The sequence below is a fragment of the Oncorhynchus keta genome, chromosome 36 (genome assembly GCF_023373465.1).
Source record: "Oncorhynchus keta strain PuntledgeMale-10-30-2019 chromosome 36, Oket_V2, whole genome shotgun sequence".
Classification (NCBI taxonomy): domain Eukaryota; kingdom Metazoa; phylum Chordata; class Actinopteri; order Salmoniformes; family Salmonidae; genus Oncorhynchus; species Oncorhynchus keta.
Window position 1 is genome coordinate 3,336,845 of NC_068456.1, and position 24,792 is coordinate 3,361,636.

At 41.9% G+C, this 24,792-nt stretch overlaps 2 protein-coding genes across 12 annotated transcripts in view; both read right to left on the reverse strand.

Moving 5' to 3' along the window:
* The window catches only part of LOC118369379 (prominin-1-A-like), a 39,268-nt gene extending 34,041 nt beyond the window's left edge, over nucleotides 1–5,227 (reverse strand). For 3 of the 4 annotated variants that reach the window (XM_052498312.1, XM_052498309.1, XM_052498308.1), the window contains exon 1: nucleotides 4,977–5,226. The gene's annotated coding sequence lies outside the window, so the exon portion shown is untranslated. Of the gene's footprint in view, nucleotides 1–4,976 lie in introns of all 4 variants that reach the window. The other variant, XM_052498311.1, reaches the window with a different exon arrangement.
* A 7,181-nt stretch (nucleotides 5,228–12,408) lies between these two features.
* Nucleotides 12,409–24,792, reverse strand: part of LOC118369468 (LIM domain-binding protein 1) — a 48,554-nt gene continuing 36,170 nt past the window's right edge. For 4 of the 8 annotated variants that reach the window (XM_035753860.2, XM_035753863.2, XM_035753862.2 and 1 more), the window contains 4 exons: nucleotides 24,530–24,613; nucleotides 24,101–24,224; nucleotides 17,477–17,613; nucleotides 12,409–16,240 (listed from right to left, as the gene is read on the reverse strand). In XM_035753860.2, coding sequence (XP_035609753.2) covers nucleotides 16,016–16,240; nucleotides 17,477–17,613; nucleotides 24,101–24,224; nucleotides 24,530–24,613 — 570 coding nt within the window. In that variant the 3' untranslated portion in view covers nucleotides 12,409–16,015. The remainder of the gene's footprint in view (nucleotides 16,241–17,476; nucleotides 17,614–24,100; nucleotides 24,225–24,529; nucleotides 24,614–24,792) is intronic. The other 4 variants (XM_035753864.2, XM_035753868.2, XM_035753865.2 and 1 more) reach the window with 4 other exon arrangements.

A 24,792-nucleotide genomic window follows, 5' to 3' on the forward strand; every position in this document is an offset into this window, starting at 1 on the left:
AACAAGAATGGTGTTCATGGGAGGACACCACAAAAGAAGCCACTGCTGTCAAAACAAAAAACTTTGCTGCACATCTGAAGTTCGCAAAAGAGCATCTGGATGTTCCACAGTGCAACCTGAGGTTACAAACATATAGGGTGATATAGGGTGATGACATGGTATGCGGCAGCGTGGTAGGCACATCTTGTCCCGTGAATTCATCACAAATATTGAGGATTATCTGATAACTACGAAACAAACATTCTGGATAATAGAGAATCTGGAACGATTTATTGATTAGCATTTTGATATGCTCGAAAAAGAAGCATCGAAGTGAACGAGACAGGAACAGCGTCAGCAAATTGATTAAAAAAATACAAAAACAATACAATGAGGCAGTGGGGAATAAGAGCTGGGGAACTGACAAATATAAGGGAGGAAAAAACACAGATGGTAAGTGAGTCCAGGTGAGCCCAATTTCGCTGATGCGTGTGAAGACGGAAGGAAGGTGTGTGTGATGGATGCCAACCTTGTGACCTCAAGCGCCAGGGGAAGAGAAGAGCAGGAGCAGACATGACAGGTTGGAGTCATTAAAACTCGTTTTTGAACGACTCCACAAATGTCTTGTTAACAAACTATAGTTTTAGCAAGTCAGTTAGGACATCTACTTTGTGCATGACGCAAGTAATTTTTCCAACAATTGTTTAGACAGATTATTTCACTTTTAATTCACTGTATCACAATTCTAGTGAGTCAGAAGTTTAAAATGTGCCTTTAAACAGGTTGGAAAATTCCAGAAAATTGTCATGGCTTTAGAAGCTTCTGTTAGGCTAATTGACATAATGAGTCAATTGGAGGTGTACTTGTGGATGTATTTCAAGGCCTACCTTCAAACTCAGTGCCTCTTTGCTTGACATCATTAGAACATTTTTTTAAATCAGCCAAGACCTCAGAAGAAAAAGAAATGTAGACCTCCACAAGTCTGGTTCCTCCTTGGGGGCAATTTCCAAATGCCTGAAGGTACCACGTTCCTCTGTACAAACAATAGTATGCAAGTATAAACACCATGGGACCACGCAACCGTGATACCGCTCAGGAAGGAGACGCGTTCTGTCTCCTAGAGATGAACGTACTTTGGTGAGAAAAGTGCAAATCAATCCCAGAACAGCAGTAAAGGACATTGTGAAGATGCTGGAGGAAACAAGTACAAAAGTATCTATATCCACAGTAAAAACGAGTCCTATATCGACATAACCTGGAAGGCCGCTCAGCAAGGAAGAAGCCACTTCTAGAAAACCGCCATGGTTTGCAACTGCACATGGGGACAAAGATCATACTTTTTGGAGAAATGTCCTCTGGTCTGATGAAACAAAAATATAACTATTTTGCCATAATGACCATCATTATGTTTGGAGGAGAAAGGGGGAGGCTTTCAAGCTGAAGAACACCATCCCAACCGTGGCAGCATCATGTTGTGGGGTGCTTTGCTGCAGGAGAGACTGGTTCACTTCACAAAATAGATGGCATCATGAGGCAGTACAATTATGTGGATATATTGAAGTAACATCTCAAGACATCAGTCAGGAAGTAAAAGCTTGGTCGCAAATGGATCTTCCAAATGGACATTGACCCCAAGCATACTTCCAAAGTTGTGGCAGAATGGCTTAAGGACAACAAAGGCAAGGTATTGGAGTGGCCATCACAAAGCCCTGAACTCAATGCTATAGAAAATTTGTGGGCAGAATTGAAAAAGCATGTGAGAGCAAGGAGGCCTACAAACCATGACTCAGTTACACCAGCTCTGCCAGAGGGAATGGGCCAAAATTCACCCAACTTATTGTGTGAAGCTTGTGGAAGGCTACCCAAAACATTTGACCCAAGTTAAACAATTTAAAGTCAATTCTACCAAATACTAATTGAGTGTATGTAAACTTCTGACCCACTGGGAATGTGATGTAATAAATTAAATCTGCAATAAATCATTCTCTCTACTATTATTCTGACATTTCACATTCTTAAAATAAAGTGGTGATCCTAACTGACCTAAGACGGGATTTTTACTAGGATCAAATGTCAGGAATTGTGAAAAACTAAGTTTAAATGTATTTGGCTAAGGTGTATGTAAACTTCCGACGTCAACTGTACATTGTTATTGATTATTGGATTTTTAGTTTGCAAGAAAGGCATTTCACATGTGACATGTGGATGGGGGCAAGCACGCCCCCATCCACATCAACGGGGCTGCAGTCGAGCAGGTTGAGAAGTTCCTCGGTGTCCAAATCACTGAAGACTTTAAATGGTCCAAACACACGCAAAGTTGTGAAGAAGGCGAGACAGAGCCTCTTCCGCCCTCAGGAGGTTGAAAGAGTTTTGCATGGGCCCTCAAATCCTCAAAAAGCTCTACAGCTGTACCATTGAGAGCATCACTGCCTTGTATGGCAATAGCACCGCCCTCGATTACATGGCACGACAGAGGGTGGTGCGGACAGCCCAGTACATCACTTGGGCCGAGTTGCCAGCAATCCAGGACCTCTGTATCAGACGGTGTAAAAGGAAGGCCCGGAAAATTGATAGACTCCAACCACCCAAACCACAGATTATTCTCTCTACTTCCGCACTGCAAGCGGTACCAGTGCATCAACTACCAGGCTATTGAAAAGCTTCTATCCCCAAGCAATAAAACTGATAAATAGCTAACAAAATAGCTACACGGAATAACGGAGTTCACCGTGTATCTTCATTGACCTTATATTATATATTTTTTTGCTCTGTCTCTATGCACACTCACAGAGCTCTACACACACTCACTCCATCGTCATCTTCTCACTCACTCACACACCATGACCATACATTTATACTGACTCTACACGCCCGCGTAGCCACTCACATACAAGCTGCTGCTACTCTGTTTATCTTATACCCTGTTGCCTAGTCACCTTACCCCTATTCATATCTACCTCCATCATTACAGTATCCCTGCACATTGTAAATACGGTATTGGAACGGACCCTGTATATAGTATGCTTATTTACTTACATATTTCATCTTATTTCTCGTGTTTTTTTATAGTAGTTTAGTTATAGTAGTTTTTTTTTTACGTTGTTATTGATTATTGCATTGTTGGGTTTTGAGTTTGCAAGAAAGGAGTTTCACTGTATTTGTGCATGTGACATTAAAAAAACTTGACCTTGGTCCTGCTTACTAAGATTGTGTGACTGGACATACCGGTATTCTGTTTGTAAAGTAAAGAGAAACGCTTTTACTGGTTTTGCATGAGCTCAAACACAGTATTGCAATGTCATTGTTTGTCCAACAAGTTTCAGTACATTATATTTATTTATACAACGGGTGGTTCCTTTCCTGAATGCCGATTGGTTGAAACCGCATTCGAGCCGGTGTCTATGCCATAAGTTACCACCGGCTAAATCTATAACGTTAAAATACCTATTTACTCTGTTCCATCTGACTGCGCAATCCACTGTCTCATCAGCCCAGTCGGGAAATGTGTAAACTTAATCTCCACTATTAAGAGCATCTAGACATTTTCTCACATTTCTTTCAGACTAATATTTAGCTGTCAACAGTGGAGTATATTGCTGTCTGTCTATCAGACATTTGCAACATTGGTTCAATATTCCAATTCGATCTCCAGCTGTCCCATAGTAATGAACGTGACAGACCGGCAGGCCGCATTTCTCAGCCAGTCGAAAAGATGAATCAGCTGGCATCATTTTTATGGATATATATACAAAAAAATGTCAATTGAAAAAAAAGCTCAAAGAAACAAAGTGCAGCTAGTTTGCAGTTTTTACAGCTTCAGTTTGAAGTGATTGTGTTAGCTGTGTTGTTGGCTAGCTCCTCTGAACAACAGTGTCCTGACGAGAGAGCACAGTTTCTATGCCAGGTGAAATTGTTATGGAAGTATTCAAATAAATTTCACTAGAAAAAAGCTTAAACAAATGCAGCTACTGTTGTTATTCTAGCTGTTTGACATGGCTGTAAGTTATCCATAGTTTGCCAGCTAGCAAGCAAGGGTTAAGAACGTTGCCAGCCAGTATGGACTGGGTGTTTTTGTTCCATAGATACAGAACAAAAAGACTGAACGACCGGGTCGTCGTCTCTCTGACAACCGAACTGATAGAACAAACGACCAGCCGGCTTGGGTAGCAACCCTAGATTTGTGTCGGGACTATATCTTGTGGAAGGATGAAATAGTATGAATAAATTAAAATATTTTTAATATACACATGTCAATCATTATTTGAATATGTCGGTAACCGTTGACAATGACCTTGGAGTCAGTGTTTGGAGGAATAGAGTCGGGCCTAACAACACCCGTGCCAATACATCTTCCAAACACCGGCTTTTCTGGCATTGTCACTTGATTACACAGTACTAGGACAACGGAACGAGAGATAAAATAGATGGAGAGAGAACATAGGTAGGGAGAGAGAGTAAGAAATAAAGAATAAAAGAAAGCAAGAGAGAAAGTACAGACTGAAAAGCTCTCACTCACTTCCCACAGTGTAAACAGAGTTCTGTTGAGAGTAGAGCAGAGAGAGAGAGAGCAGGATGATAGGCTCCTTTGTACACTACACACACAGTCCTATTGGAACACAGAACACACAGTCAACCAGTCCTGGAGTCCAACGCTCTCCAACTACCGCTGCTTCAGCTGTATATAACTACTCCATAGCTCTTCTATAGAAAAGTGGCTTTATTAATTACAACAGCAGACTTGTACAGCTACCTCAACAACCTTAACTACTGCTATTGCCTCTGGGTGTTTACCTCAGTATCTCTGGGAGCTAACTGCAGAGCTGTTAGCCTACTTTCCCTGTCCCTGTATGAGGCTCTGGGAGTGTTTTGAGGAGAAGGGGAGACAGATAACTGGAGAGTGAGAGGACAGGAAAGAAGAAGAAAGAAAGTAGAGTGCGTTGGAGACTAGAGAGGATAGTGACATCGGAGAGAGGAAGGGACCGAAAACAGGACTTTACCTGTTGTTCCTTCAGTCGAGTCAGGAAAGAGGTGAACCAGTAGAGCTGGAGCGTAAAGAATATAGTCCAGGTGAGTGAGTGTGTGTGTCTGGTCTCTGCCCTGGTCTCCCCACTAGTGTGTTAGTATGTGTGTCCCCGGTGTGAGGGAGTATGTATTAGTCCCTTCCTTGATCAATCTGATAGGGTCGACAACTGCTCTGGTGAAGGTCAAGTTGACTGCCTCTCTCCCTGCCTGCCTGTGAAATACTGGCACTGAGAATAGAGGGAGGGAAGAAGGGATTGGAGGAGGGAGAAAGGGAGGGTTTTAACTGGACAAGAGCAAGAGAGAGAGCGAGAGAGAGAGAGAGAAGTGGGAAGGTGGGGGGAGGGTGTGAGCAAAACAAATACTTTGAGGAGGGGGTGGTCGCTTAGCAGCAGTGGTGTAAAGTGCTTAAGTAAAAAGTATAATGTATCACTCGAAGTGTGTTTATCATTGTAACTTGATTTCCTGAAGATGTGTCTAATAAAGGGATGGGTCACACAAAGCCACACAATATGTATACCTTCATTTGTAACACATAAATATGCCATTATAAATGCTTATTACATGCTTCATCAATTATTGTAAATGTTATAAAGGCGTATGACTTGTGCGTAATGCTTAAAGGCCTACTTTAAATAAGTAGTTATCTAAAACATATCCAGAATTCTGTCAAAAGCATGGAGTTAAGGGAAACTCCCTTCTTAATTTTTTTTTTTATGCTAAGAAAGCAGCTGTCCAAACTTCAGATCCTTCTCTTGGAGCAGAAAAAATATGTTTTTTCATGATACTTATTCTAAAGTGTTACCCATTCACTCATTCATTCAACAGGCTAAAAAATGAGACAAAGGGTTTGGAATAGATAAGTTCTCTGAAGAAACACCACCACAAATTCACATCACCAGTGATAAGGTGCTTATACGTGTAACAACACAGCCCAAATATGCAGGTAGTGACTAGCGGAACATAGGCAGGTAAATGCAGAGGAAATGAGGGCCGGGTTTCAGGAAGTTCGATTACAATGGTACATTAAAAACTATGTGAGTTACCTTTGAAGGTCATTCATTTGTCTTGTAAATATTAACAAACAATATACTCAGTCATTTCAGTGATAACCTTTAAATGACAAGACTATTGTTATGTGAGGAGATGGAGTAGGAATGTATAATATTGAGAACCCAGAACCAAATCCCACATGCCTGCTGGCCAGCTACACGATTTGGTTACTCATATGGCTGTAACTTATTTGTTTGTTTTAACAGTCTGTCACCAGAGATTACAATGTACACTGCCCTGTGCTGAAAATAGTACTGTATGGGATATCCCAGGGGGGAATATTACACAAAAGATTCCCTATTATCATAAACATGAATGTTAGGCGGCAAGTAGCCTAGTGGTTAGAGCATTGTGCCAGTAACCAAAAGGTTGATGTATCGAATCCCCGAGCTGACATGGTAAAAATGTGTCGTTCTGAACAAGGCAGTTAACCCACTGTTCCCCGGTATGGCGTCATTGTACATAAGATTTTGTTCTTAATTGACTTGCCTATTTAAATAAAGGTTACATTTAAAAATAAATGTTAAAGGCCCAATGCAAAAAAATATATATCAATATCACACAAAAGGGAAAGCCAGCCGAAAGCTGCCCAGTGAGCCTACCAGATGAGCTTTCTGCCTTTTATGCTCGCTTCGAGGCAAGTAACACTGAAGCATGCATGAGAGCACCAGCTGTTCAGGACGACGGTGTGATCACGCTCTCCGTAGCCGATGTGAACAGGTCAAAATTCACAAGGCCGCGGGGCAAGACGGATTACCAGGAAGTGTACTCGGAGCATACGCAAACCAATTGGCAAGTATCTTCACTGACCTTTTCAACCTGTCCCTGACTGTATTACCTATATGTTTCAAGCAGAATGCCATTGCCCTGTGCCCAAGAAAGCGAAGGTAACCTGCCTAAATGACTACCGCCCCGCAGCACTCACGTCGGTAGCCATGTAGTGCTTTGAAAGGCTGGTCATGACTCACATCAACACCATCATCCCGGAAACCCCAGACCCACTACAATTTGCATACCGCCCCCAACAGATCCACAGATGAAGCAATCTCAATCGCACTCCACACTGCTCATTCCCATGTGGATAAAAGGAACACCTTTATGAGAATGGTGTTCATTGACTACAGCTCATCAGAGACCTGGCAGTTTGGTGCCAGGATAACAACCTCTCCCTCAACGTGATCAAGACAAAGGAGATGATTGTGGACTACAGGAAAAGGACGGCCGAAAGTGCCCCCATTCACATCGACAGGGCTGTAGTGGGGCGGGTCGAGAGTTTTAAGATCCTTGGTGTCCACATCACCAACAAACTATCATGGTTCAAACACACCAAGACAGTTGGGAAGAGGGCAGTTGGGAAGAGGGCACTACGAAACATTTCTCCCCTCTTATAGTTTTAGTTTCATCAGCTGTACAAGGTAATCCTTTGTGTATTTTAATATCTGCAGAACAACACGTCCATCAACTCGTCCACCGACCCTACGCTGGCCAATGTTCCCATCTCTCTCCCTCAGGAAGCAGAACAGGACTCAGGAGTGAAGCGGAGGTAAACATTAACCCACAGAGTCCATGGTCAAGTCCGAAATGGCACTCTACTCCCTATTTGGTGCACTACTTTTGGACCTTGGGGCTCAAAAGTAGTGCAGTGTATAGGGAATAGGGTGCCATTTGAGACACATCCATCGCTCATCTCCTCCCATCATCATCACAGAGGCAGTCAGTGTCAAAACAAAAAGGATCATTGTCATTAGGTACCAAACAGAAGAAAATGGACTGAAACAGGGAGGGATTACCTGGACTTGACCAATAAGAACTGCTCATTTTCTTTTACGTGCTCTAATGAACACAACCCAGGCCTCGCCTAACCCCCTCTTCCATCACTTGGTGTAATGTGCATTATGGAAAAAGTCAATCAAAAAGGTCATATTATATCAAATGTCGATATCACATATAAAAGCCTTCATTGTCAAAAGAACATGCCTCTACTGGAATATAATATTGATTTTATAGTGGCCATATAACCAGTAGCTCTGAGAGTCACTTTGCAACATGGACCAGTGCATTTGTTTTTTAATGTAACCTTTATTTAACTAAAACAATAAAACACTGTTTTAAAATAGAACATGAAAGTTTTGTTTGAACATCATGATAGTGTTGTTTAGTGTCATTTAGAGCATCCTTACCTGAAGATATGTGACCCTCTGTGTAGGGTGCTTCTGTATGAGTCAGAGGAGGTGAGAGGAGTAGATGACAGGACACCCTCTCCTCTCCACCCTCTCCGAGTTGGGCATCTCCGGCGCGGCCCACGCTTGGATTGCGTCCTACCTGACAGGTCGCTCCTACCAGGTGGCGTGGCGAGAATCTGTCTCCTCACCACGCGCTCTCACCACTGGTGTCCCCCAGGGCTCTGTTCTAGGTCCTCTCCTATTCTCGCTATACACCAAGTCACTTGGCTCTGTCATAACCTCACATGGTCTCTCCTATCATTGCTATGCAGACGACACACAATTAATCTTCTCCTTTCCCCCTTCTGATGACCAGGTGGCGAATCGCATCTCTGCATGTCTGGCAGATATATCAGTGTGGATGACGGATCACCACCTCAAGCTGAACCTCGGCAAGACGGAGCTGCTCTTCCTTCCGGGGAAGGACTGCCCGTTCCATGATCTCGCCATCACGGTTGACAACTCCATTGTGTCCTCCTCCCAGAGCGCTAAGAACCTTGGCGTGATCCTGGACAACACCCTGTCGTTCTCAACTAACATCAAGGCGGTGGCCCGTTCCTGTAGGTTCATGCTCTACAACTGCCGCAGAGTACGACCCTGCCTCACACAGGAAGCGGCGCAGGTCCTAATCCAGGCACTTGTCATCTCCCGTCTGGATTACTGCAACTCGCTGTTGGCTGGGCTCCCTGCCTGTGCCATTAAACCCCTACAACTCATCCAGAACGCTGCAGCCCGTCTGGTGTTCAACCTTCCCAAGTTCTCTCACGTCACCCCGCTCCTCCGCTCTCTCCACTGGCTTCCAGTTGAAGCTCGCATCCGCTACAAGACCATGGTGCTTGCCTACGGAGCTGTGAGGGGAACGCCACCTCAGTACCTCCAGGCTCTGATCAGGCCCTACACCCAAACAAGGGCACTGCGTTCATCCACCTCTGGCCTGCTCGCCTCCCTACCACTGAGGAAGTACAGTTCCCGCTCAGCCCAGTCAAAACTGTTCGCTGCTCTGGCTCCCCAATGGTGGAATAAACTCCCTCACGACGCCAGGACAGCGGAGTCAATCACCACCTTCCGGAGACACCTGAAACCCCACCTCTTTAAGGAATACCTAGGATAGGATAAAGTAATCCTTCTCACCCTCCCCCCCTTAAAAGATTTAGATGCACTATTGTAAAGTGGCTGTTCCACTGGATGTCATAAGGTGAATGCACCAATTTGTAAGTTGCTCTGGATAAGAGCGTCTGCTAAATGACTTAAATGTAAAGTAAATGACACGTTGATACAATGATCCCTTAACCAAACTTGCCCCCATCTCCCACCAGCCACTGCTGACTGTGACCGATGACCCTTCAGCCTCAAAAACATACAGGCCCTGGGGTTCTCTAGTTTGGGCCAAAAGACAGTCCTCTCTCCTCGAGACCCGGAAACCGATAAGTGGTCGAGGAGAGTGTCAATTTCTTAGTAGGCGAACGGAAGAGTCCTTCCCTCCTCAATTCACCGAGTATAGTTTTTATATCTGCCACACCTTTGAATCAGCTTTTGTTTTTGTCAGAGAAGAAAAACATGCAAACATTCTCTAGAAAATGTTTTTCACAACTAACTTAATTTGATCACTTATCACATTTATATACACATAGCACATTTAGGCTATGCAGTCAATTTCACCTTAATCTAAAGCATACACTTGGCACAGGAGAGCGTCTGCCAAAACTCACACCCCATCCTCATTCACTGGGGGGAGGGGGGGTCATGCCCCCCCCCACATTCTGAAACTGCATCCCCTCTCCAGTTTTATAATTGCCTCTTTTTGTATCACATTGCAACAGTGTGCTTTAGGTCCATGCGGATGACTTCGAGTAGTCAGGTAGGCTGTTTGGAGTGTTCAGCTGGTTGGATTTAGGCTGTGTGAAGGCAAAGCTTCTGGAAAGCTGGCTGGACCAGAATGGGAGAGTTGAGCATAGCTCAGCAAGAACCTTTTGTGGCAAGGGCTGAAATGCAGTGGAAATGTTTTTGGGGAGATTCAGTTCATTTGCATGACAAAGAGGGACTTTGCAATTAATTGCAATTAATCTGATCAGTCTTCATAACATTCTGGAGTATATGCAAATTGCCATCATACAAACTGAGGCAGCAGACTGTGAAAATTAATATTTGTGTCATTCTCAAAACTTTTGTCCACAACTGCATATTTTCATTGAGACCACATGCGCACCTGATCTAGCAGGTATGGTTACTGAACTGGAAGCAGCGAGAATGATGACACTTGATACATTTAGCATAGGCCTACTTTTTAGGAGGACGATTTGCAGGCAGATACAAATAAATAGGTAATCAATACTTTTTGAAAATCAAAAAGGCGCAATGCTCACTCACCATAGTAGCCTCACCTACATGCGCGTTGTGCCTTTTCCTTTTCAATTATTACATTTTGTGATTGTACTTTGACGTTGGCTGAGCGCCCTCCCCTACTTTCCATTATCAATACGCATTTAGACACTGCAGTAAAACTAGTCTAATCATATTTAAGTTCATTTCATATTCAGGTTAACTGCGACGTGCTTCTCTGAATTTGCTGCCAACTCTATTTCAATGAGACCACACATACTAAGCCCACTTGGACTCTCACGCCCAACTAGGAGAAGTAGGCTACTGAAATTGAAGCAGCGAATTCTGTGTGTGTGTACAATTTGAAAAATGTGTGCTTCTAATACAATTGGTAGGCTAACTCATACAAAGCAGAAAGAGGATCGTTTCCAAATAATCATCCTGAATTCGTCTGTATTGACCGGCAGCATGAAAAATGCCATTCGCGCGCAATGATCTTTCAGGACCTGGCATCCTGTGGGAATACAGCCATCTCGTGCAGTCAGTACGCAAACACTATGCTCATCATGTTAACATGATCAGACAACCAGGGAAGACCAGTCTATAGAGCTCAGGTGAATTTTGCAGTATATTAAATGTTAGATCATTTGAGTTATTGACTACACTGGTGGGGGTCTGGCGTGCAGTCGGTTGGGGCTGGCTGGTCGGTCTGGCTGAAATTTGATATATTATGTCTTAATAAAAATAATCAAAAGTCTTCGTTTTTTTTAAAGAGTTGTTCATTTGTTTGGCTATTGTTTAAAGGTGCAACACAATATGTATTATTGAATTCCCTTTGATCTAGTTCATATTAAATCTCTTACCAAGCCTGATGACTGTGGGCATTTTTGCGTACTTTTTGTTCTAAATATAGACGGCATATTGGATTGTGTAAAAATGCAGGAAATGAGCTTTAGACAATATATATATTAAATGCTTGGGGAAGACCCCCCCACTTAAAAACCAAAGTGGCACCCCGGTGAGGAAATGTCAGTCATAATCAATTCTACTCATTATCATCTCCCACATCTGCCAAAATATATCAACGGTCTTCTTATAACCAGACGTGATATTTTAGAACGGAAATAACATTCTTGGTAATTACATTCTATTCTTGGGCTTTCCGTGCTAACATGAAGGACAATTTGCCAAAAGTCAGTCTGTCTCTATATCTTCGAAGGCCTGAGGCCACGGAAACACTTATTTACCGACCCGCTGACTCTAGGGCAAAACCTAACTTCCACTTAAGTCACATTTTCACTGTCTCCTGTGAACATAAAAAAAGTCGACTTAAACGGATTTGCCTCTGTGCTGAGAACAAACATAGCAAGTGAAGAACAGTCAACTGCGCTCATTTGAAAGTGTCTTTATTGATACCGTTACATGAATAAAATGGCAGAAACTCGGCAAAATATCATATAAACCGCATATATCAAACCACGCCTAAGTTGCGCTAACAGGGACATGTATGGGTACATCACACCACTCAGACGCTACTACTTTTGACCAGCGCCAAACGTTGATAGTGCCCTGTATTGGGTGTGATTTGAAACGTGCCAGTTTCTACTCAGCCTGCTGAAGGGAACATGACTGGAAAGTTGAAAACATTATACAGTTAAGCCTGGTGATGTCTGAATGGATTTAGAGACCGTTTGGGAGTTAGGAAAGAGAGGGTTGATCCTACATTCTTGTGGGGTGCTAAAGCTCTGGAGACCCCTGGTGGTGAAACTAAGCATCTACACCAAGTTATGTACAGAGAAATCAGAGGAATCATTCATCACTGTCAAATCAAATTTTATTTGTCACATGCTTCCTAAACAACAGGTGTAGGCTTACAGTGAAATGCTTACTTACAGGTCTTTCAACAATGCAGCGTTAAAGATTAATATATAGAGAGCGAGAAATGCATTACTCGTTCAACTTAGGTCCTGATGGATTTTACATAGATTTTTTTTTTTTTTTAAGTAGTCCTTTTTCTATAATCTTTTTTCAACCTATGGTGATTTCTTCCTATTGACTTGACTGGAAATCATGTCAAGTTACCTATGAGGAACGTATGGAAAATCATGTGAAAATAATGTAATTTTCTAGTCTTTTCAGACATCTGACTGTTGATCGTGATATTGGGGTCATTTATTGAAAATGTGAGGTATAGTTGAGATGACATAGCCAGAAAAGCCTACAAAATGACATTGGGGGCAAAGGCATAGATATTGTACATGAACTTGCAAACTCATTAACCAGGTTTCCATCCAACCATTTCATGCAGATTAATTACCTGACGCATAAAATTATTGACAGGGCTGATGGAAACAGGAAATGCTGGTACAATTTTATGGTGGCATCTTTTTGTGTCTCTAAAATGAATTTTGCAATGGGGGTGAAACACCATAATGCGCAAATATTGATATAATAACCATAATATTTGGTTCTCCCACTACAACTCGGGAAACCATGCAGTTTAAAGTAGGCTTCAGATTAAATAAATTAACTTCATAGGGTGGTGAATGTGCAAAGTGATGAACTTGATGCTCCTTTCCACTAAATATTGAGTCTTATTCTGGTGAAATGATAGATATTTGGCTGCAGTTTAACCAATAAAATAATAAAAATCGCTCTTATCCATAATCATCTTATGTAGGTAGCCTACCCGCACTATCTGTGAGCTGTTGGCTAGAGTGCACGTGTCAAAACTAGAGCGTGCACATTTGCTATATAAACACAACGATGTTTGTGACAAAACCATTAGTAGAGTTGAAAATGTAATGGAAACCAATTGAACTTGAATTTGGGGCAGCAGGGTAGCCTAGTGGTTAGAGCATTGGACTAGTAACCAAAAGGTTGCAAGTTCAAATCCCAGAGCTGACAAGGTACAAAATCTATCGTTCTGCCCCTGAACAGGCAGTTAACCCACTGTTCCTAGGCCGTCATTGAAAATAAGAATTTGTTCTTAACTGACTTGCAGAGTAAAATAAAGGTAAAATAAAAATTTAAAATAAACTGTCTACTACGTCATCGCACAAAGCCTTTAATGATCAAAAGGTCAGTTTGATGGAAACATCTCTGGTAGGAAAATGCCAATATTGTTTTATGCAGATTTTAGAATATTCGCATGAAAATCTGTCGCAAAGTGGATGGAAACCTAGCTATTGGCATCGGTATCAAAATAAATAAATTGTATGTAGAACAAAAATTCATAGCCAGCTCTCGTGAATGGTGGTTGTAACCTTGAATGTATTTTCCAAACAGTTTTTTTTTTTAAATGGAGAAAAAAATGTATCTTTACATTGGAGAGATGCCATAGGGTGTTGATCTAAGGAAGTATACGTAGAATAACAATTATACAGAAACTACCTTAAATATACAAGCACAAAGACACAAAAACATAAGAGGAAAAAGCGCACAAAATTATTCTTAATACAAACAACTAGCATATTCGGGGATCAATATTTAAAAGGATCTTGCAAAGTAGCTTCTTGGTTTGTAGCTTTCAAAAATAGTGATTACAAATTATTGGGAAACGCAAGCCAATACAAAATGTGTTGTTTTCTTATATCTTACAATGCCGTGCCAAAATTGTCTTCAAAAGTTTTCGTAACATATCGGAGAGAGAAAATACGTGTCTGTACTGTCTGAGGTGTGGACATGAGGTACTGAGCAGATAAGTAGACAGGGAGTTAGGATGGATCTCAACAGGCACCCTCTATCCTCTAAATCAGCGATTCTCAACTGGTGGGTCTCGTGAGGTTTTGAATGGGTCGAATGTGTGTCTGAGTTCAAAAATAAAATACATCCTCAAGTCTGAAGTTAAGCAACAAACAATTATAATTAACCTATATTTAATTTAATCTCAACTATTAGTCTTAAACCACAGTATTTTCAATATAGAGTTATTAGCAGCACTATTTAGCAGATTGGGTTGATTTTGTCATCTCAAACAAGTGAGTTTAACATTCAAGAATAGGGGCAAAATTGAAACATTTAGGTGGGACTGCAGTTCCCTTGTCATATAATTGATACATTTACTATCAATATAGCATTGAAAATCGTATGCATTTTGGCAACAACAAACAACGCAATGCAAATACTGGACCGCGACAGACCTGGTTCAAATTGGGTCCCCAGGACAAACCAGTTGAGAACCACTGCTCTATATAGTGCACCACTTTTGACCATAGCCCTATGGGTCATTGTCAAAAGTAGTTCACAGGGAATATGGTGCCATTTAAGGTGCAGGCTTGGACATTAAAAGAGGTGGCTTTTCCCTTCAGATGCGAATCACTGGGATTCGTTATAATGTCATTGCCATGTCTGACACTAACAGGCAACATACTGTATCAGGCATAGACAATTCAATATTACATAGATGTAGTATCTTAATGACAATAATACAAATGATCTAACAGTAATATTTATACAGTTACATACCGTAGATTCTCCCCTCCAGTCACAGGTTTCTGATGCTTTACAATTTCTTTATATAAGCCATAATAAAAAGAACAAAATACACCATCAATTCATAAGAAATATAGATTGACGATAGTGGAAAACAGTAAAGAATATTCTGGGGTGCATTTTTGTTTCATTTATTTGTTTGCTCATCGGTTTCATTTTTAGAAATTGATATAAAAATAAAAAATTTAAATCAAACTAAAAACATAGAAAATTAAAACCCACTTCTGTATGGCCTGGTGCTCTGGTCCAGGTGGGGAAGTAGGACCTCTCTCCAGTACCTCAGAGTGTCTGCGTGTGTGTGCGTGCGAGCGAGTTGTGTGTGTGTGTGTGTGTGTATGTATGTGTGTGTGTGTGTTGCATGCGTGTTGTGTTGTGTGTTTTAGGTTTAGCGTAGCGGTTCTCAACTCCGGTCCTCAAGCTCCGGCAGTGTACAGGTTTTTGTTCCAACCAGGTCCTACAAAACAAATAATTTAGTTTTTAAAAACTGAACGTTGGATTTATGCTGTAGTGCACACAATACGTTTTACTCTGCTAAAATCTAAGAGATAATAAATAAAACTAATAAGTATTCCTTCCCTGTGAGGTGAGCACAACAGAAATAGAGGTACGCTGTCAAGGCAACACACCCAGAGACCCGAGGTTGGAACAAGAACCCGCCAATATGTCAGCCAGCAAAATGGCCAACATGGCTAGCACTGATCATAGACGGCCGAACCCAGCTCTGACTCAAACACTCTGACCAGTAAGCACAGGCTCCCTCCCTCACACACACAAACAGAACAGAGCCAGGCCTAGCACTGATGAGCAAGGGGAAGAGGGTCGGGGTTGAGCACCACTGAGCATGTGCGAGAGAGAGCGTGAGTGGGATTCATTTTGCAGGTAGATGAGTAGCGTATCTGGGTGGTGAGTTAGGGTTTATGGTTGTGGCTCTACTGTGCGTCATTCTTGCTGTCCTGGCTGCTGGGCGTCTTGTTGTTCCAGGGGGAGTGTGCGCCCCCCAGAGCAGGGGAGCTACCAAAACTGTCCTCATCCTCCAGGCCCCCCGCTCCGTTGGCCGTGTCGAACTGGCCGTTCTCCAGCCGCGTGATCAGACGTTCATCTTCGTCTCCGAACTCCCCTCCCATCAGTGTGGGCTCGCCCACCATCATCACGTCCTAGAGAGGGACAGCAAGGGCCGGAACATTATCCCCATAACCACGGGGGAGAACCGAGCATGGACGATCCCAAAGGACTTCGAAAATGGGATGGATGGGGCTGGGATTACCGTGGTTACATGTAATGGTGGATTTTAGGCTAGATGAAACTTATGATTAATATTTTACATAACTTTAGGTCCTTGAAGGCCTAAAATGATATGGACATTTTAAAATGAAGCCTTTCAGTACCTATGAAAATAAGGATAACTCATGTTTCAGTGTGTGTCCATCAATGCTCACCCCACTCACAACCAGACATAGCTCTGGGTTTCAGGCATACAGTCCAAATATTCAACACCATCTACAGCAGGCCCAATGCCAGCCTCTGTTCCAGGGATTTGGGTAGTATTGCCCTTCCCCCCATGGTCAGCGGTGGGCAGCCCTGATCCTCGAGTGCTGCATCATGGGGTTTTTCATTCCACCTCGGGTCTCATTGGCTCACTTAACCAACCAATAGCACCTAAGCTGTCTGTGAATTCTACGTTTTGATAAAACCAGCTACTACCGCTGTGCCTAAGTTTGTAGGACAATAAAGCAGATTGAGCAGATTGCCTCACCTGCTCCAAGTAGAAGTTACCCCTAACCACAGACCTAGAATCAGATTGGTGCATCTCCACTCCTAACTAACATTTAGAGGGTTTATATAGTATCTGATCCAGGACCAGTGGTAATGTCTACCTCCTGTATGTGTGTGTGACCCGTAGGCCAGAGGAACAGGGACTGCCCAGCACTGGCTCACGTCAGACAGGGAGTCATTAGCATCATAAACCTAATACACTTCCACCATTCCCCATAGCCTATTTCCCCAATCTGATCCTAAACCCAAAAGGCCCTACCTCCACCCTTCTTCCTCTCAACCCCATATCCTGCCTTCTCCTATCGACTACAAACCTGTCTTAAACTCATATCCTTATCATACCAGCCCCGTATTTCCTGCCCCCACACCCGCCCTATTCCTTTCTCAAGTGTCCTATCACTCCCATCTGACCAGAAATGTCTACCCCTATGTTACCTGTCAAAAGGTTGTGATTGTGAGTCCAATAAAGGCGGTGCACAATTGACCCAGTGTCGTCCGGGTTTGGCCAGTGTAGGCCGTCATTGTAAATAAGAATTTGTTCTTAACTTGGCTTGCCTAGTTAAATAAACGGTTAAATTAAAAACAAACAAAACCATATGTAAAGATGGGATGCTTACAGGTACCTGTGTGGAGAGAGGGAAGTTGTTTGCAGGACTCTTCTTCTTGCTGTTGTTTCCTCCACCAGCACTCATGTTGCTTCCGCCAGACATCTTCCTTTTCCTCCGCTTGTTGGGGGCTTGTCTGGCTGGCTCAGCTGGAAAGAAATAGGAGGAGTAGTGTAACAGATCTGCAGCGTGTGAGTGTGTGGCTTGTATTACCCATCTTCGTGTGTACCGGAATCCCAAAAGTCCCCACAAGGATAGAAAAACAAGGAAAATTTGCCCTTATTGGGACATTCCCCAGGGCTATTTTTTAGCTTACAATTAGGGTGGGGGAAAATAAGATTGAATGGAAATAAATGTTAGGTCCCCACAAGGCTAGTTAAACATATGCTGTGTGTGTGTGAGAGAGAATCCAATTCATCTGTGCATCAAGCTAAAGGGTTCAATTCTAAAAGTACGGTTGTGTGGTTTACCCAACATTAGGGATGGGCATGAGTAATCGAGAACTCGAACGGTCGTCAAAGCTCGATCTTTAACCAGAAATGTAAAAAAACATCGTAAAACTATTTGGTGGAATGTCATTTGTGGCTGCCCAAACAGGCAAGTAAAACGTTTTTTTATTGTCTCTTGAAAACAAATGTTAATTTCCTTTGACTCTAGTTTTCTATTTGTACAGTCGTGGACAAAAGGTTTGAGAATGACACAAATATTAATTTTCACAAAGTTTGCTGCTTCAGTGTCTTTAGACATTTTTGTCAGATGTTACTATGGAATACTGAAGTATAATTACAAGCATTTCACAAGTGTCAAAGGCTTTTGACAATTACATGAAGTTGATGCAAAGAGTCAATATTTGCAGTGATGACCCTTCTTTTTCAAGACCTCTGTAATCCGCCCTTGCATGCTGTCAATTAACTTCTGGGCCACATCCTGACTGATGGCAGCCCATTCTTGCATAATCAATTCTTGGAGTTTGTCAGAATTTGTGTGTTTTTGTTTGTCCACCCACCTCGAGGATTGACCACAAGTTCTCAATGGGATTAAGGTCTGTGGAGTTTCCTGGCCATGGAACCAAAATATTGATGTTTTGTTCCCCGAGCCAATTCGTTATCACTTTTGCCTTATGACAAGGTGCTCCATCATGCTGGAAAAGGCATTGTTCGTCACCAAACTGTTCCTGGATGGTTGGGAGAAGTTGCTCTCGGAGGATATGTTGGTACCATTCTTTATTCATGGCTGTGGTCTTTAGGCAAAATTGTGAGTGAGCCCACTCCCTTGGCTGAAAAGCAAAAGTTCCCTGTATTTGTTTGGGGCACTGAGCAAATTTCAAGTCTGCTGAGTGCAAAATTCTGTGCAATTGGAACGTGTTCACTGTGAACACTGAAGCTGTACCCGCTTTAAGTTACAGTTTTAACTAGAGGTCGACCGATTAATCAGAATGGCTGATTAATTAGGGCCGATTTGAAGTTTTCATAACAATCGGAAATCGGTATTTTTGGACACTGATTTGGCCAATTTTTTTTTTACACCGTTATTTAACTAGGCAAGTCAGTTAAGAACACATTCTTATTATCAATGACGGCCTAGGAATAGTAGGTTAACTGCCTGTTCAGGGGCAGAACGACAGATTTTTACCTTGTCAGCTCTGGGATTCAATCTTGCAACCTTTTACAGTTAACTAGTCGAACGCTGGATGTCTAACCACCTGCCTGTCATTGCACTCCACGATTAGCCTGCCTGTTACGCGAATGCAGTAAGAAGCCAAGGTAAGTTGCTAGCTAGCATTAAACTTCTAAAAAACAATCAATCATAATCACTAGTTAACTACACATGGTTGATGATATTACTAGTTTATCTAGCGTGTCCTGTGTTGCATATAATCGATGCAACGCAGGGGGATGATTTAACAAAAAGCGCATTTGCGGAAAAAAGCAATCGTTGGACGACTGTACCTAACCATAAACACCAATGCCTTCAATACACAGAAGTATATATTTTTAAACCTGCATATTTAGCTAAAAGAAATCCAGGTTAGCAGGCAATATTAACCAGGTGAAATTGTGTCACTTCTCTTGCGTTCATTGCACGCAGAGTCAGGGTATATGCAACAGTTTGGGCCGCCTGGCTCGTTGCGAACTAATTTGCCAGAACTTTATGTAATTATGATATAACAGGAAGGTTGTGCAATGTAACAGGAATATTTAGACTTCGGGATGCCACCCATTAGATAAAATACCGAACAGTTCCGTATTTCACTGAAATAAACGTTTTGTTTTCTAAATTATAGTTTCCGGATGCTACCATATTAATGACCAAAGGCTCGTATTTCTGTGTGTTATGTTATAATTAAGTCTATGATTTGATATTTGATAGAGCAGTCTGTCTGAGTGATGGTAGGCAGCAGCAGGCTCGTAAGCATTCATTTAAACAGCACTTTCGTGCGTTTTGCCAGCAGCTCTTCCCTGTGCTTCAAGCATTGCGCTGTTTTTGACTTCAAGCCTATCAACCCCCGAGATTAGGCTGGTGTAACCGATGTGAAATGGCTAGCTATTTAGTAGTGTGCGCTAATAGCGTTTCAAACGTCACTCGCTCTGAGACTTGGAGTAGTTGTTCCCCTTGCTCTGCATGGGTAACGCTGCTTCGAGGGTGGCTGTTGTCGATGTGTTCCTGGTTCGAGCCCAGGTGGGGGCGAGGAGAGGGACGGAAGCTATACTGTTACACTGGCAATACTAAAGTGCCTATAAGAACATCCAATAGTCAAAGGTATATGAAATACAAATGGTAGAGAGAGAAATAGTCCTATAAATACTATAACTACAACATAAAACCTCTTACCTTGGAATATTGAAGTCTGATTGCTTTTCTGATTTTCGTGACCAAGTTACCTGATGCTAGGTGTACTTACTGTTTTGTCGAGCAATCAATAAACTTACATAAAAGCTTGTATTGCTTTCGCTGTCAAGCATAATGTCAAAATCAGAGATGACAGGTGGATTAACAAAAGGCTACGCTGTGTTTTCCTATATTGCACTTGTGATTTCACGAATATGAATATTTTCTAGTAATATTATTTGCTATTATGCTATTCAGCGTTGATGACAATTCTCCCGGATCCGGGATGGTGGTTCTAAGAGGTTAAAAGGAACCACCAGCTTTCATAGGTTCTTATGTTCTGAGCAAGGAGCTTAAACGTTAGCTTTTTTACATGGCACATATTGCACTTTTACTTTCTTCTCCAAAACTTTGTTTTTGCATTATTTAAACCAAATTGATCATGTTTCATTATTTATTTGAGGCTAAATAGATTTTTATTGATGTAGTTAAAGTAAGTGTTCATTCAGTATTGTTGTAATTGTCATTATTAGAAATAAATAAATATTTTATTTATTTATTATTTTTTAAATTATTATGATTTATTATTTTTTATTTAAATCGGCCGATTAATCGGTATCGTCTTTTTTTTTGGGTCCTCCAATAATCGGTATCGGCTTTGAAAAATCATAATCGGTCGACCTCTAGTTTTAACAATGGCTATTTGATCCTAATGTAGGCCTACCATCAAAAACAATGGGGAAAATGCATCCAATAACATTTTAACAACTGTTCTATCATTCAGCCAACAGTAGCAGCCAAATGTGTTGTGCTCAATGTAGGTCTACATTCCATGAGACTTTTGAAAAAAAAAAACATGTAGGGAGTGACAACCTGTTTATCCACTTGCACTTCAGACAAGGTGACTGAAATGTGTTGTTTGATGCAAAAATACAATTCATTATTACAGAGAATGAGACAAATTATGCTACCCACAGATCCATGTGGCATTGGTTCATTTGGTTGGTTATGGCACACCAGTCTGTGTAGAGTATAGGCCTGAGTCGTGCCCGTCAATGCAATAGAATCCAACTCCAATGCTCTCTGACTACAAGAAAATCTCTTGGATAGTTAGTTTGTTTTGGTATGATGCATTGAAAGTGACTAATATTACGTTGATTCGACCACAATTTGCACAGTAGAGGAAAACGTTGATAGTGTTAACTAGAAAGTTGGGTGAAGTTCAATTTCGTGCTTCTCTAAGCGGGCTGATATTTCTTCTGCACAGCAGTTCCGGGGAGCTGCGCGCCCGTGCACAGCTTAGAGCAAGGGGGGCATAGTACAGCCCACGGGACATATTCGGGCCCACGGGCACTTCAATCCGGACCCCTTTTTCCCTCCCCAATTTCGTGATATCCAATTCATAGTTACAGTCTTGTCCCATCGCGTCAACTCCCGTACGGACTCGGGAGAGGCTAAAGCAGAGCGCCGTGCGTCCTCTGAAACACGACCCAGCCAAGCCGCACTGCTTCTTGACACAATGCCCGCTTAACCCGGAAGCCAGCCGCACCAATGTGTCGTTCCGCACCAATGTGTCGGAGGAAACACTGTGCACCTGGCGACCGTGTCAGTGTGCATGCGCCCGGCCTGCGACAGAAGTCGCTAGAGCACGATGGGACAAGGAAATATCAGCTTTCCAAACCTGGACAACCCTGGGCCAATTGTGTGCCGCCTCATGGGTCTCCCAGTCACGGCCAGCTGTGACAGCCTGGGATCGCTTGCACACAAGCTCCCGTTAGGCCTACAAAAATAAAAGCCTATAAAAACATATCTAACTGATGGGATAAACAAGCTACATTCATTGCCAAATGGCGACAGTTATCACATTCTAAATAGACTGGTTGATTGAAGTAGGAAGATATGTGATCCAACAACGAGCTGTAGTTTTGGAATAATTGTGTCCTGTCAGTTTTCTGCAAAATGCTAGTGCCATTTCAAATTGGTTAGCCAATGCTATTACCCTCTAAACATAGACAGGTTCCACACTGAAAATACACAAAATTGTATTTTCATCAGAATCATTAAGCCTAGGCCTACTCACCGAACAGATGCATTGGCCGTAATTACTGTGAAATTCTTAATACATTGAGAAAAAAAATATGGAAAAAAATAAATAAATTACAGTCTGTATATCGAAAAGACAGATTGTTTTGTAACCCTGAATCTTCTTTCAACTCGCTAAATTGAGTCCTGTTTCAAATTATCACTGATAATGTGATGTGAGACGCGCATCACTTCCTCGTTTTTTAATTTGGAAAAATATTCTATTTTATTCTGTTATATTACATCATGTTTTTTTTAAACAATAAAAAAGTTGTCTTGACTGCTAAGGGATCAGGAAATAATTAACAAAACTATGCCATTGCATAGCCATTGGCTTCTACAAACCAACGCCACTGCTGAGATTACTGCCTTTTTTGAAGATTATTGAACAATATAGACAGTTGAGATTACGATTTCAATAAATTAATCTTAACCTGTTACTCCTACCCCCTACTTTTTCGAACACTCTGTTAAAAATCGCGCAACATTTCAGCGCCCTGCTGCTCATGCCAGGAATATAGTATATGCATATGATTAGTATGTGTGGATAGAAAACTCAGACGTTTATAAAACTGGTTAAATCACGGCTGTGACTATAACAGAACGTGCGTTTCATCGAAAAGCGCAGGAAAATCTGATCACTGAAAATGGAAATATATATCCATCCGCCACTTCATCCCATTGATAAAGGCGAACCACAATAAATGGGGCTGAGGTTGCAATACCTACAGCTTCCACACGATGTCAACAGTCTTGTCATTTGCCTAGGCTTTGTTTCTTGGTCAAACGAAGAAGAGACAAGCCATTTCTTCCGGTCTCCGACCGGATATTTTGGTTGTGATTTACCCGGACATTATTTCCAGACGGACAGCTCAAGAATATACATCGCCTCGTGATCAAATTGGTCGCTTATTAACGTGTACTAATACCTAAAGTTGCATTACAAAAGTATTTCGAAGTGTTTTGTGAAAGTTTATCGTTGACTTTTTTAATTTAAAAAAATGACGTTACGTTATAAGACGCTATTTTTTTTCATTTATCACAGTCTTCATAGATCGATATCTAGGCTATATATGGACCGATTTAATCGAAAAAAAGACCCAATAGTGATTATGGGACATCTTGGCGTGCCAACAAAGAAGATGGTTAAAGGTAATGAATGTTTTATATTTTATTTGTGCGGTTTGTGTAGCGACGACTATGCTAATTATTTTGTTTACGTCCCCTGCGGGTCTTTTGGGGTGTTACATGCTATCAGATAATAGCTTCTCATGCTTTCGCCGAAAAGCATTTTAAAAATCTGACTTGTTGCCTGGATTCACAACGAGTGTAGCTTTAATTCAATACCCTGCATGTGTATTTTAATGAACGTTTGAGTTTTAACTAGTACTATTAGCATTTAGCGTAGCGCATTTGCATTTCCAGATGTCTAGATGGGACGCCTGCGTGTCAGGTAGGAGCAAGAGGTTAATGGTACTTGCTTTTTTATTGACTGAATAGATATATCTGTAATGGTTATGATAAATTAGGCATTGTCGCACACTGTTGGCATAGGCCTATAGATAAATGTTTGGGCCTTGCATTCTAAAAATACATTTTCAAATGTATTTTAGTACTCAGAATTATTTTTTTATGTGAGTACTGGAACAGTCAAAAAATGTCAAATGCCCATCCCTACCAAACATGTGTAGAAGTGGATTGTCTGTGTAAAGCCTTGATTGTTACCTGGTGGGGCCACCATGCGTTGCCACTTCTGGAAGAGACAGGTCTTGAGACAGTCTCTGGGACTCAGACTGTAGGTCTTGTGTCTGGACATCAACTCCTGCATCGGCTCCAAGATCACACACAGCTAGATGAGAGAAAGAGGGTCAGAGAAACAGATTACCAATACTGCTTAAGTACCAGCATCTCTAACCACATTTACCATTCCACTGACTAAAGCACTGAACGAGACAACCAGTGGCGGCTGTTGGGAGGAGCTATAGGAGGAGGGAATCATTGTAATTGCTGCAATGGAATTAATGGAACCGTATCAAACAAAATAAAACTCATGGAAAACATGTTTGACACTGTTCCATGAATTCCATTCCAGCCATTACAATGAGCCTGTCCTCCTATAGATCCTCCCACCAGCCTCCATTGGACTGGACATACCCGGAGGTAGTTGAGTGTGGAGTTGGACAGGCCACATCTTGTGATGTTTTTAGCCAGCTGATCCAGCATCTGAGGGTCCTGCACCTTGGAAGAGAGTGAAGAGAGAAGGGTGGAAAGAGAGCAGAGAACAAACATGGGAAGGTGGTCAGTAAACACTGGTCTGGAAATCAATGCACCAAATCTGTGGGTGCGCGTCAGGGTTTCCGTTACGAAAATGTGGTGCCGGAAATTTGAGATTTATACCGGACCATATGCATTGCGTA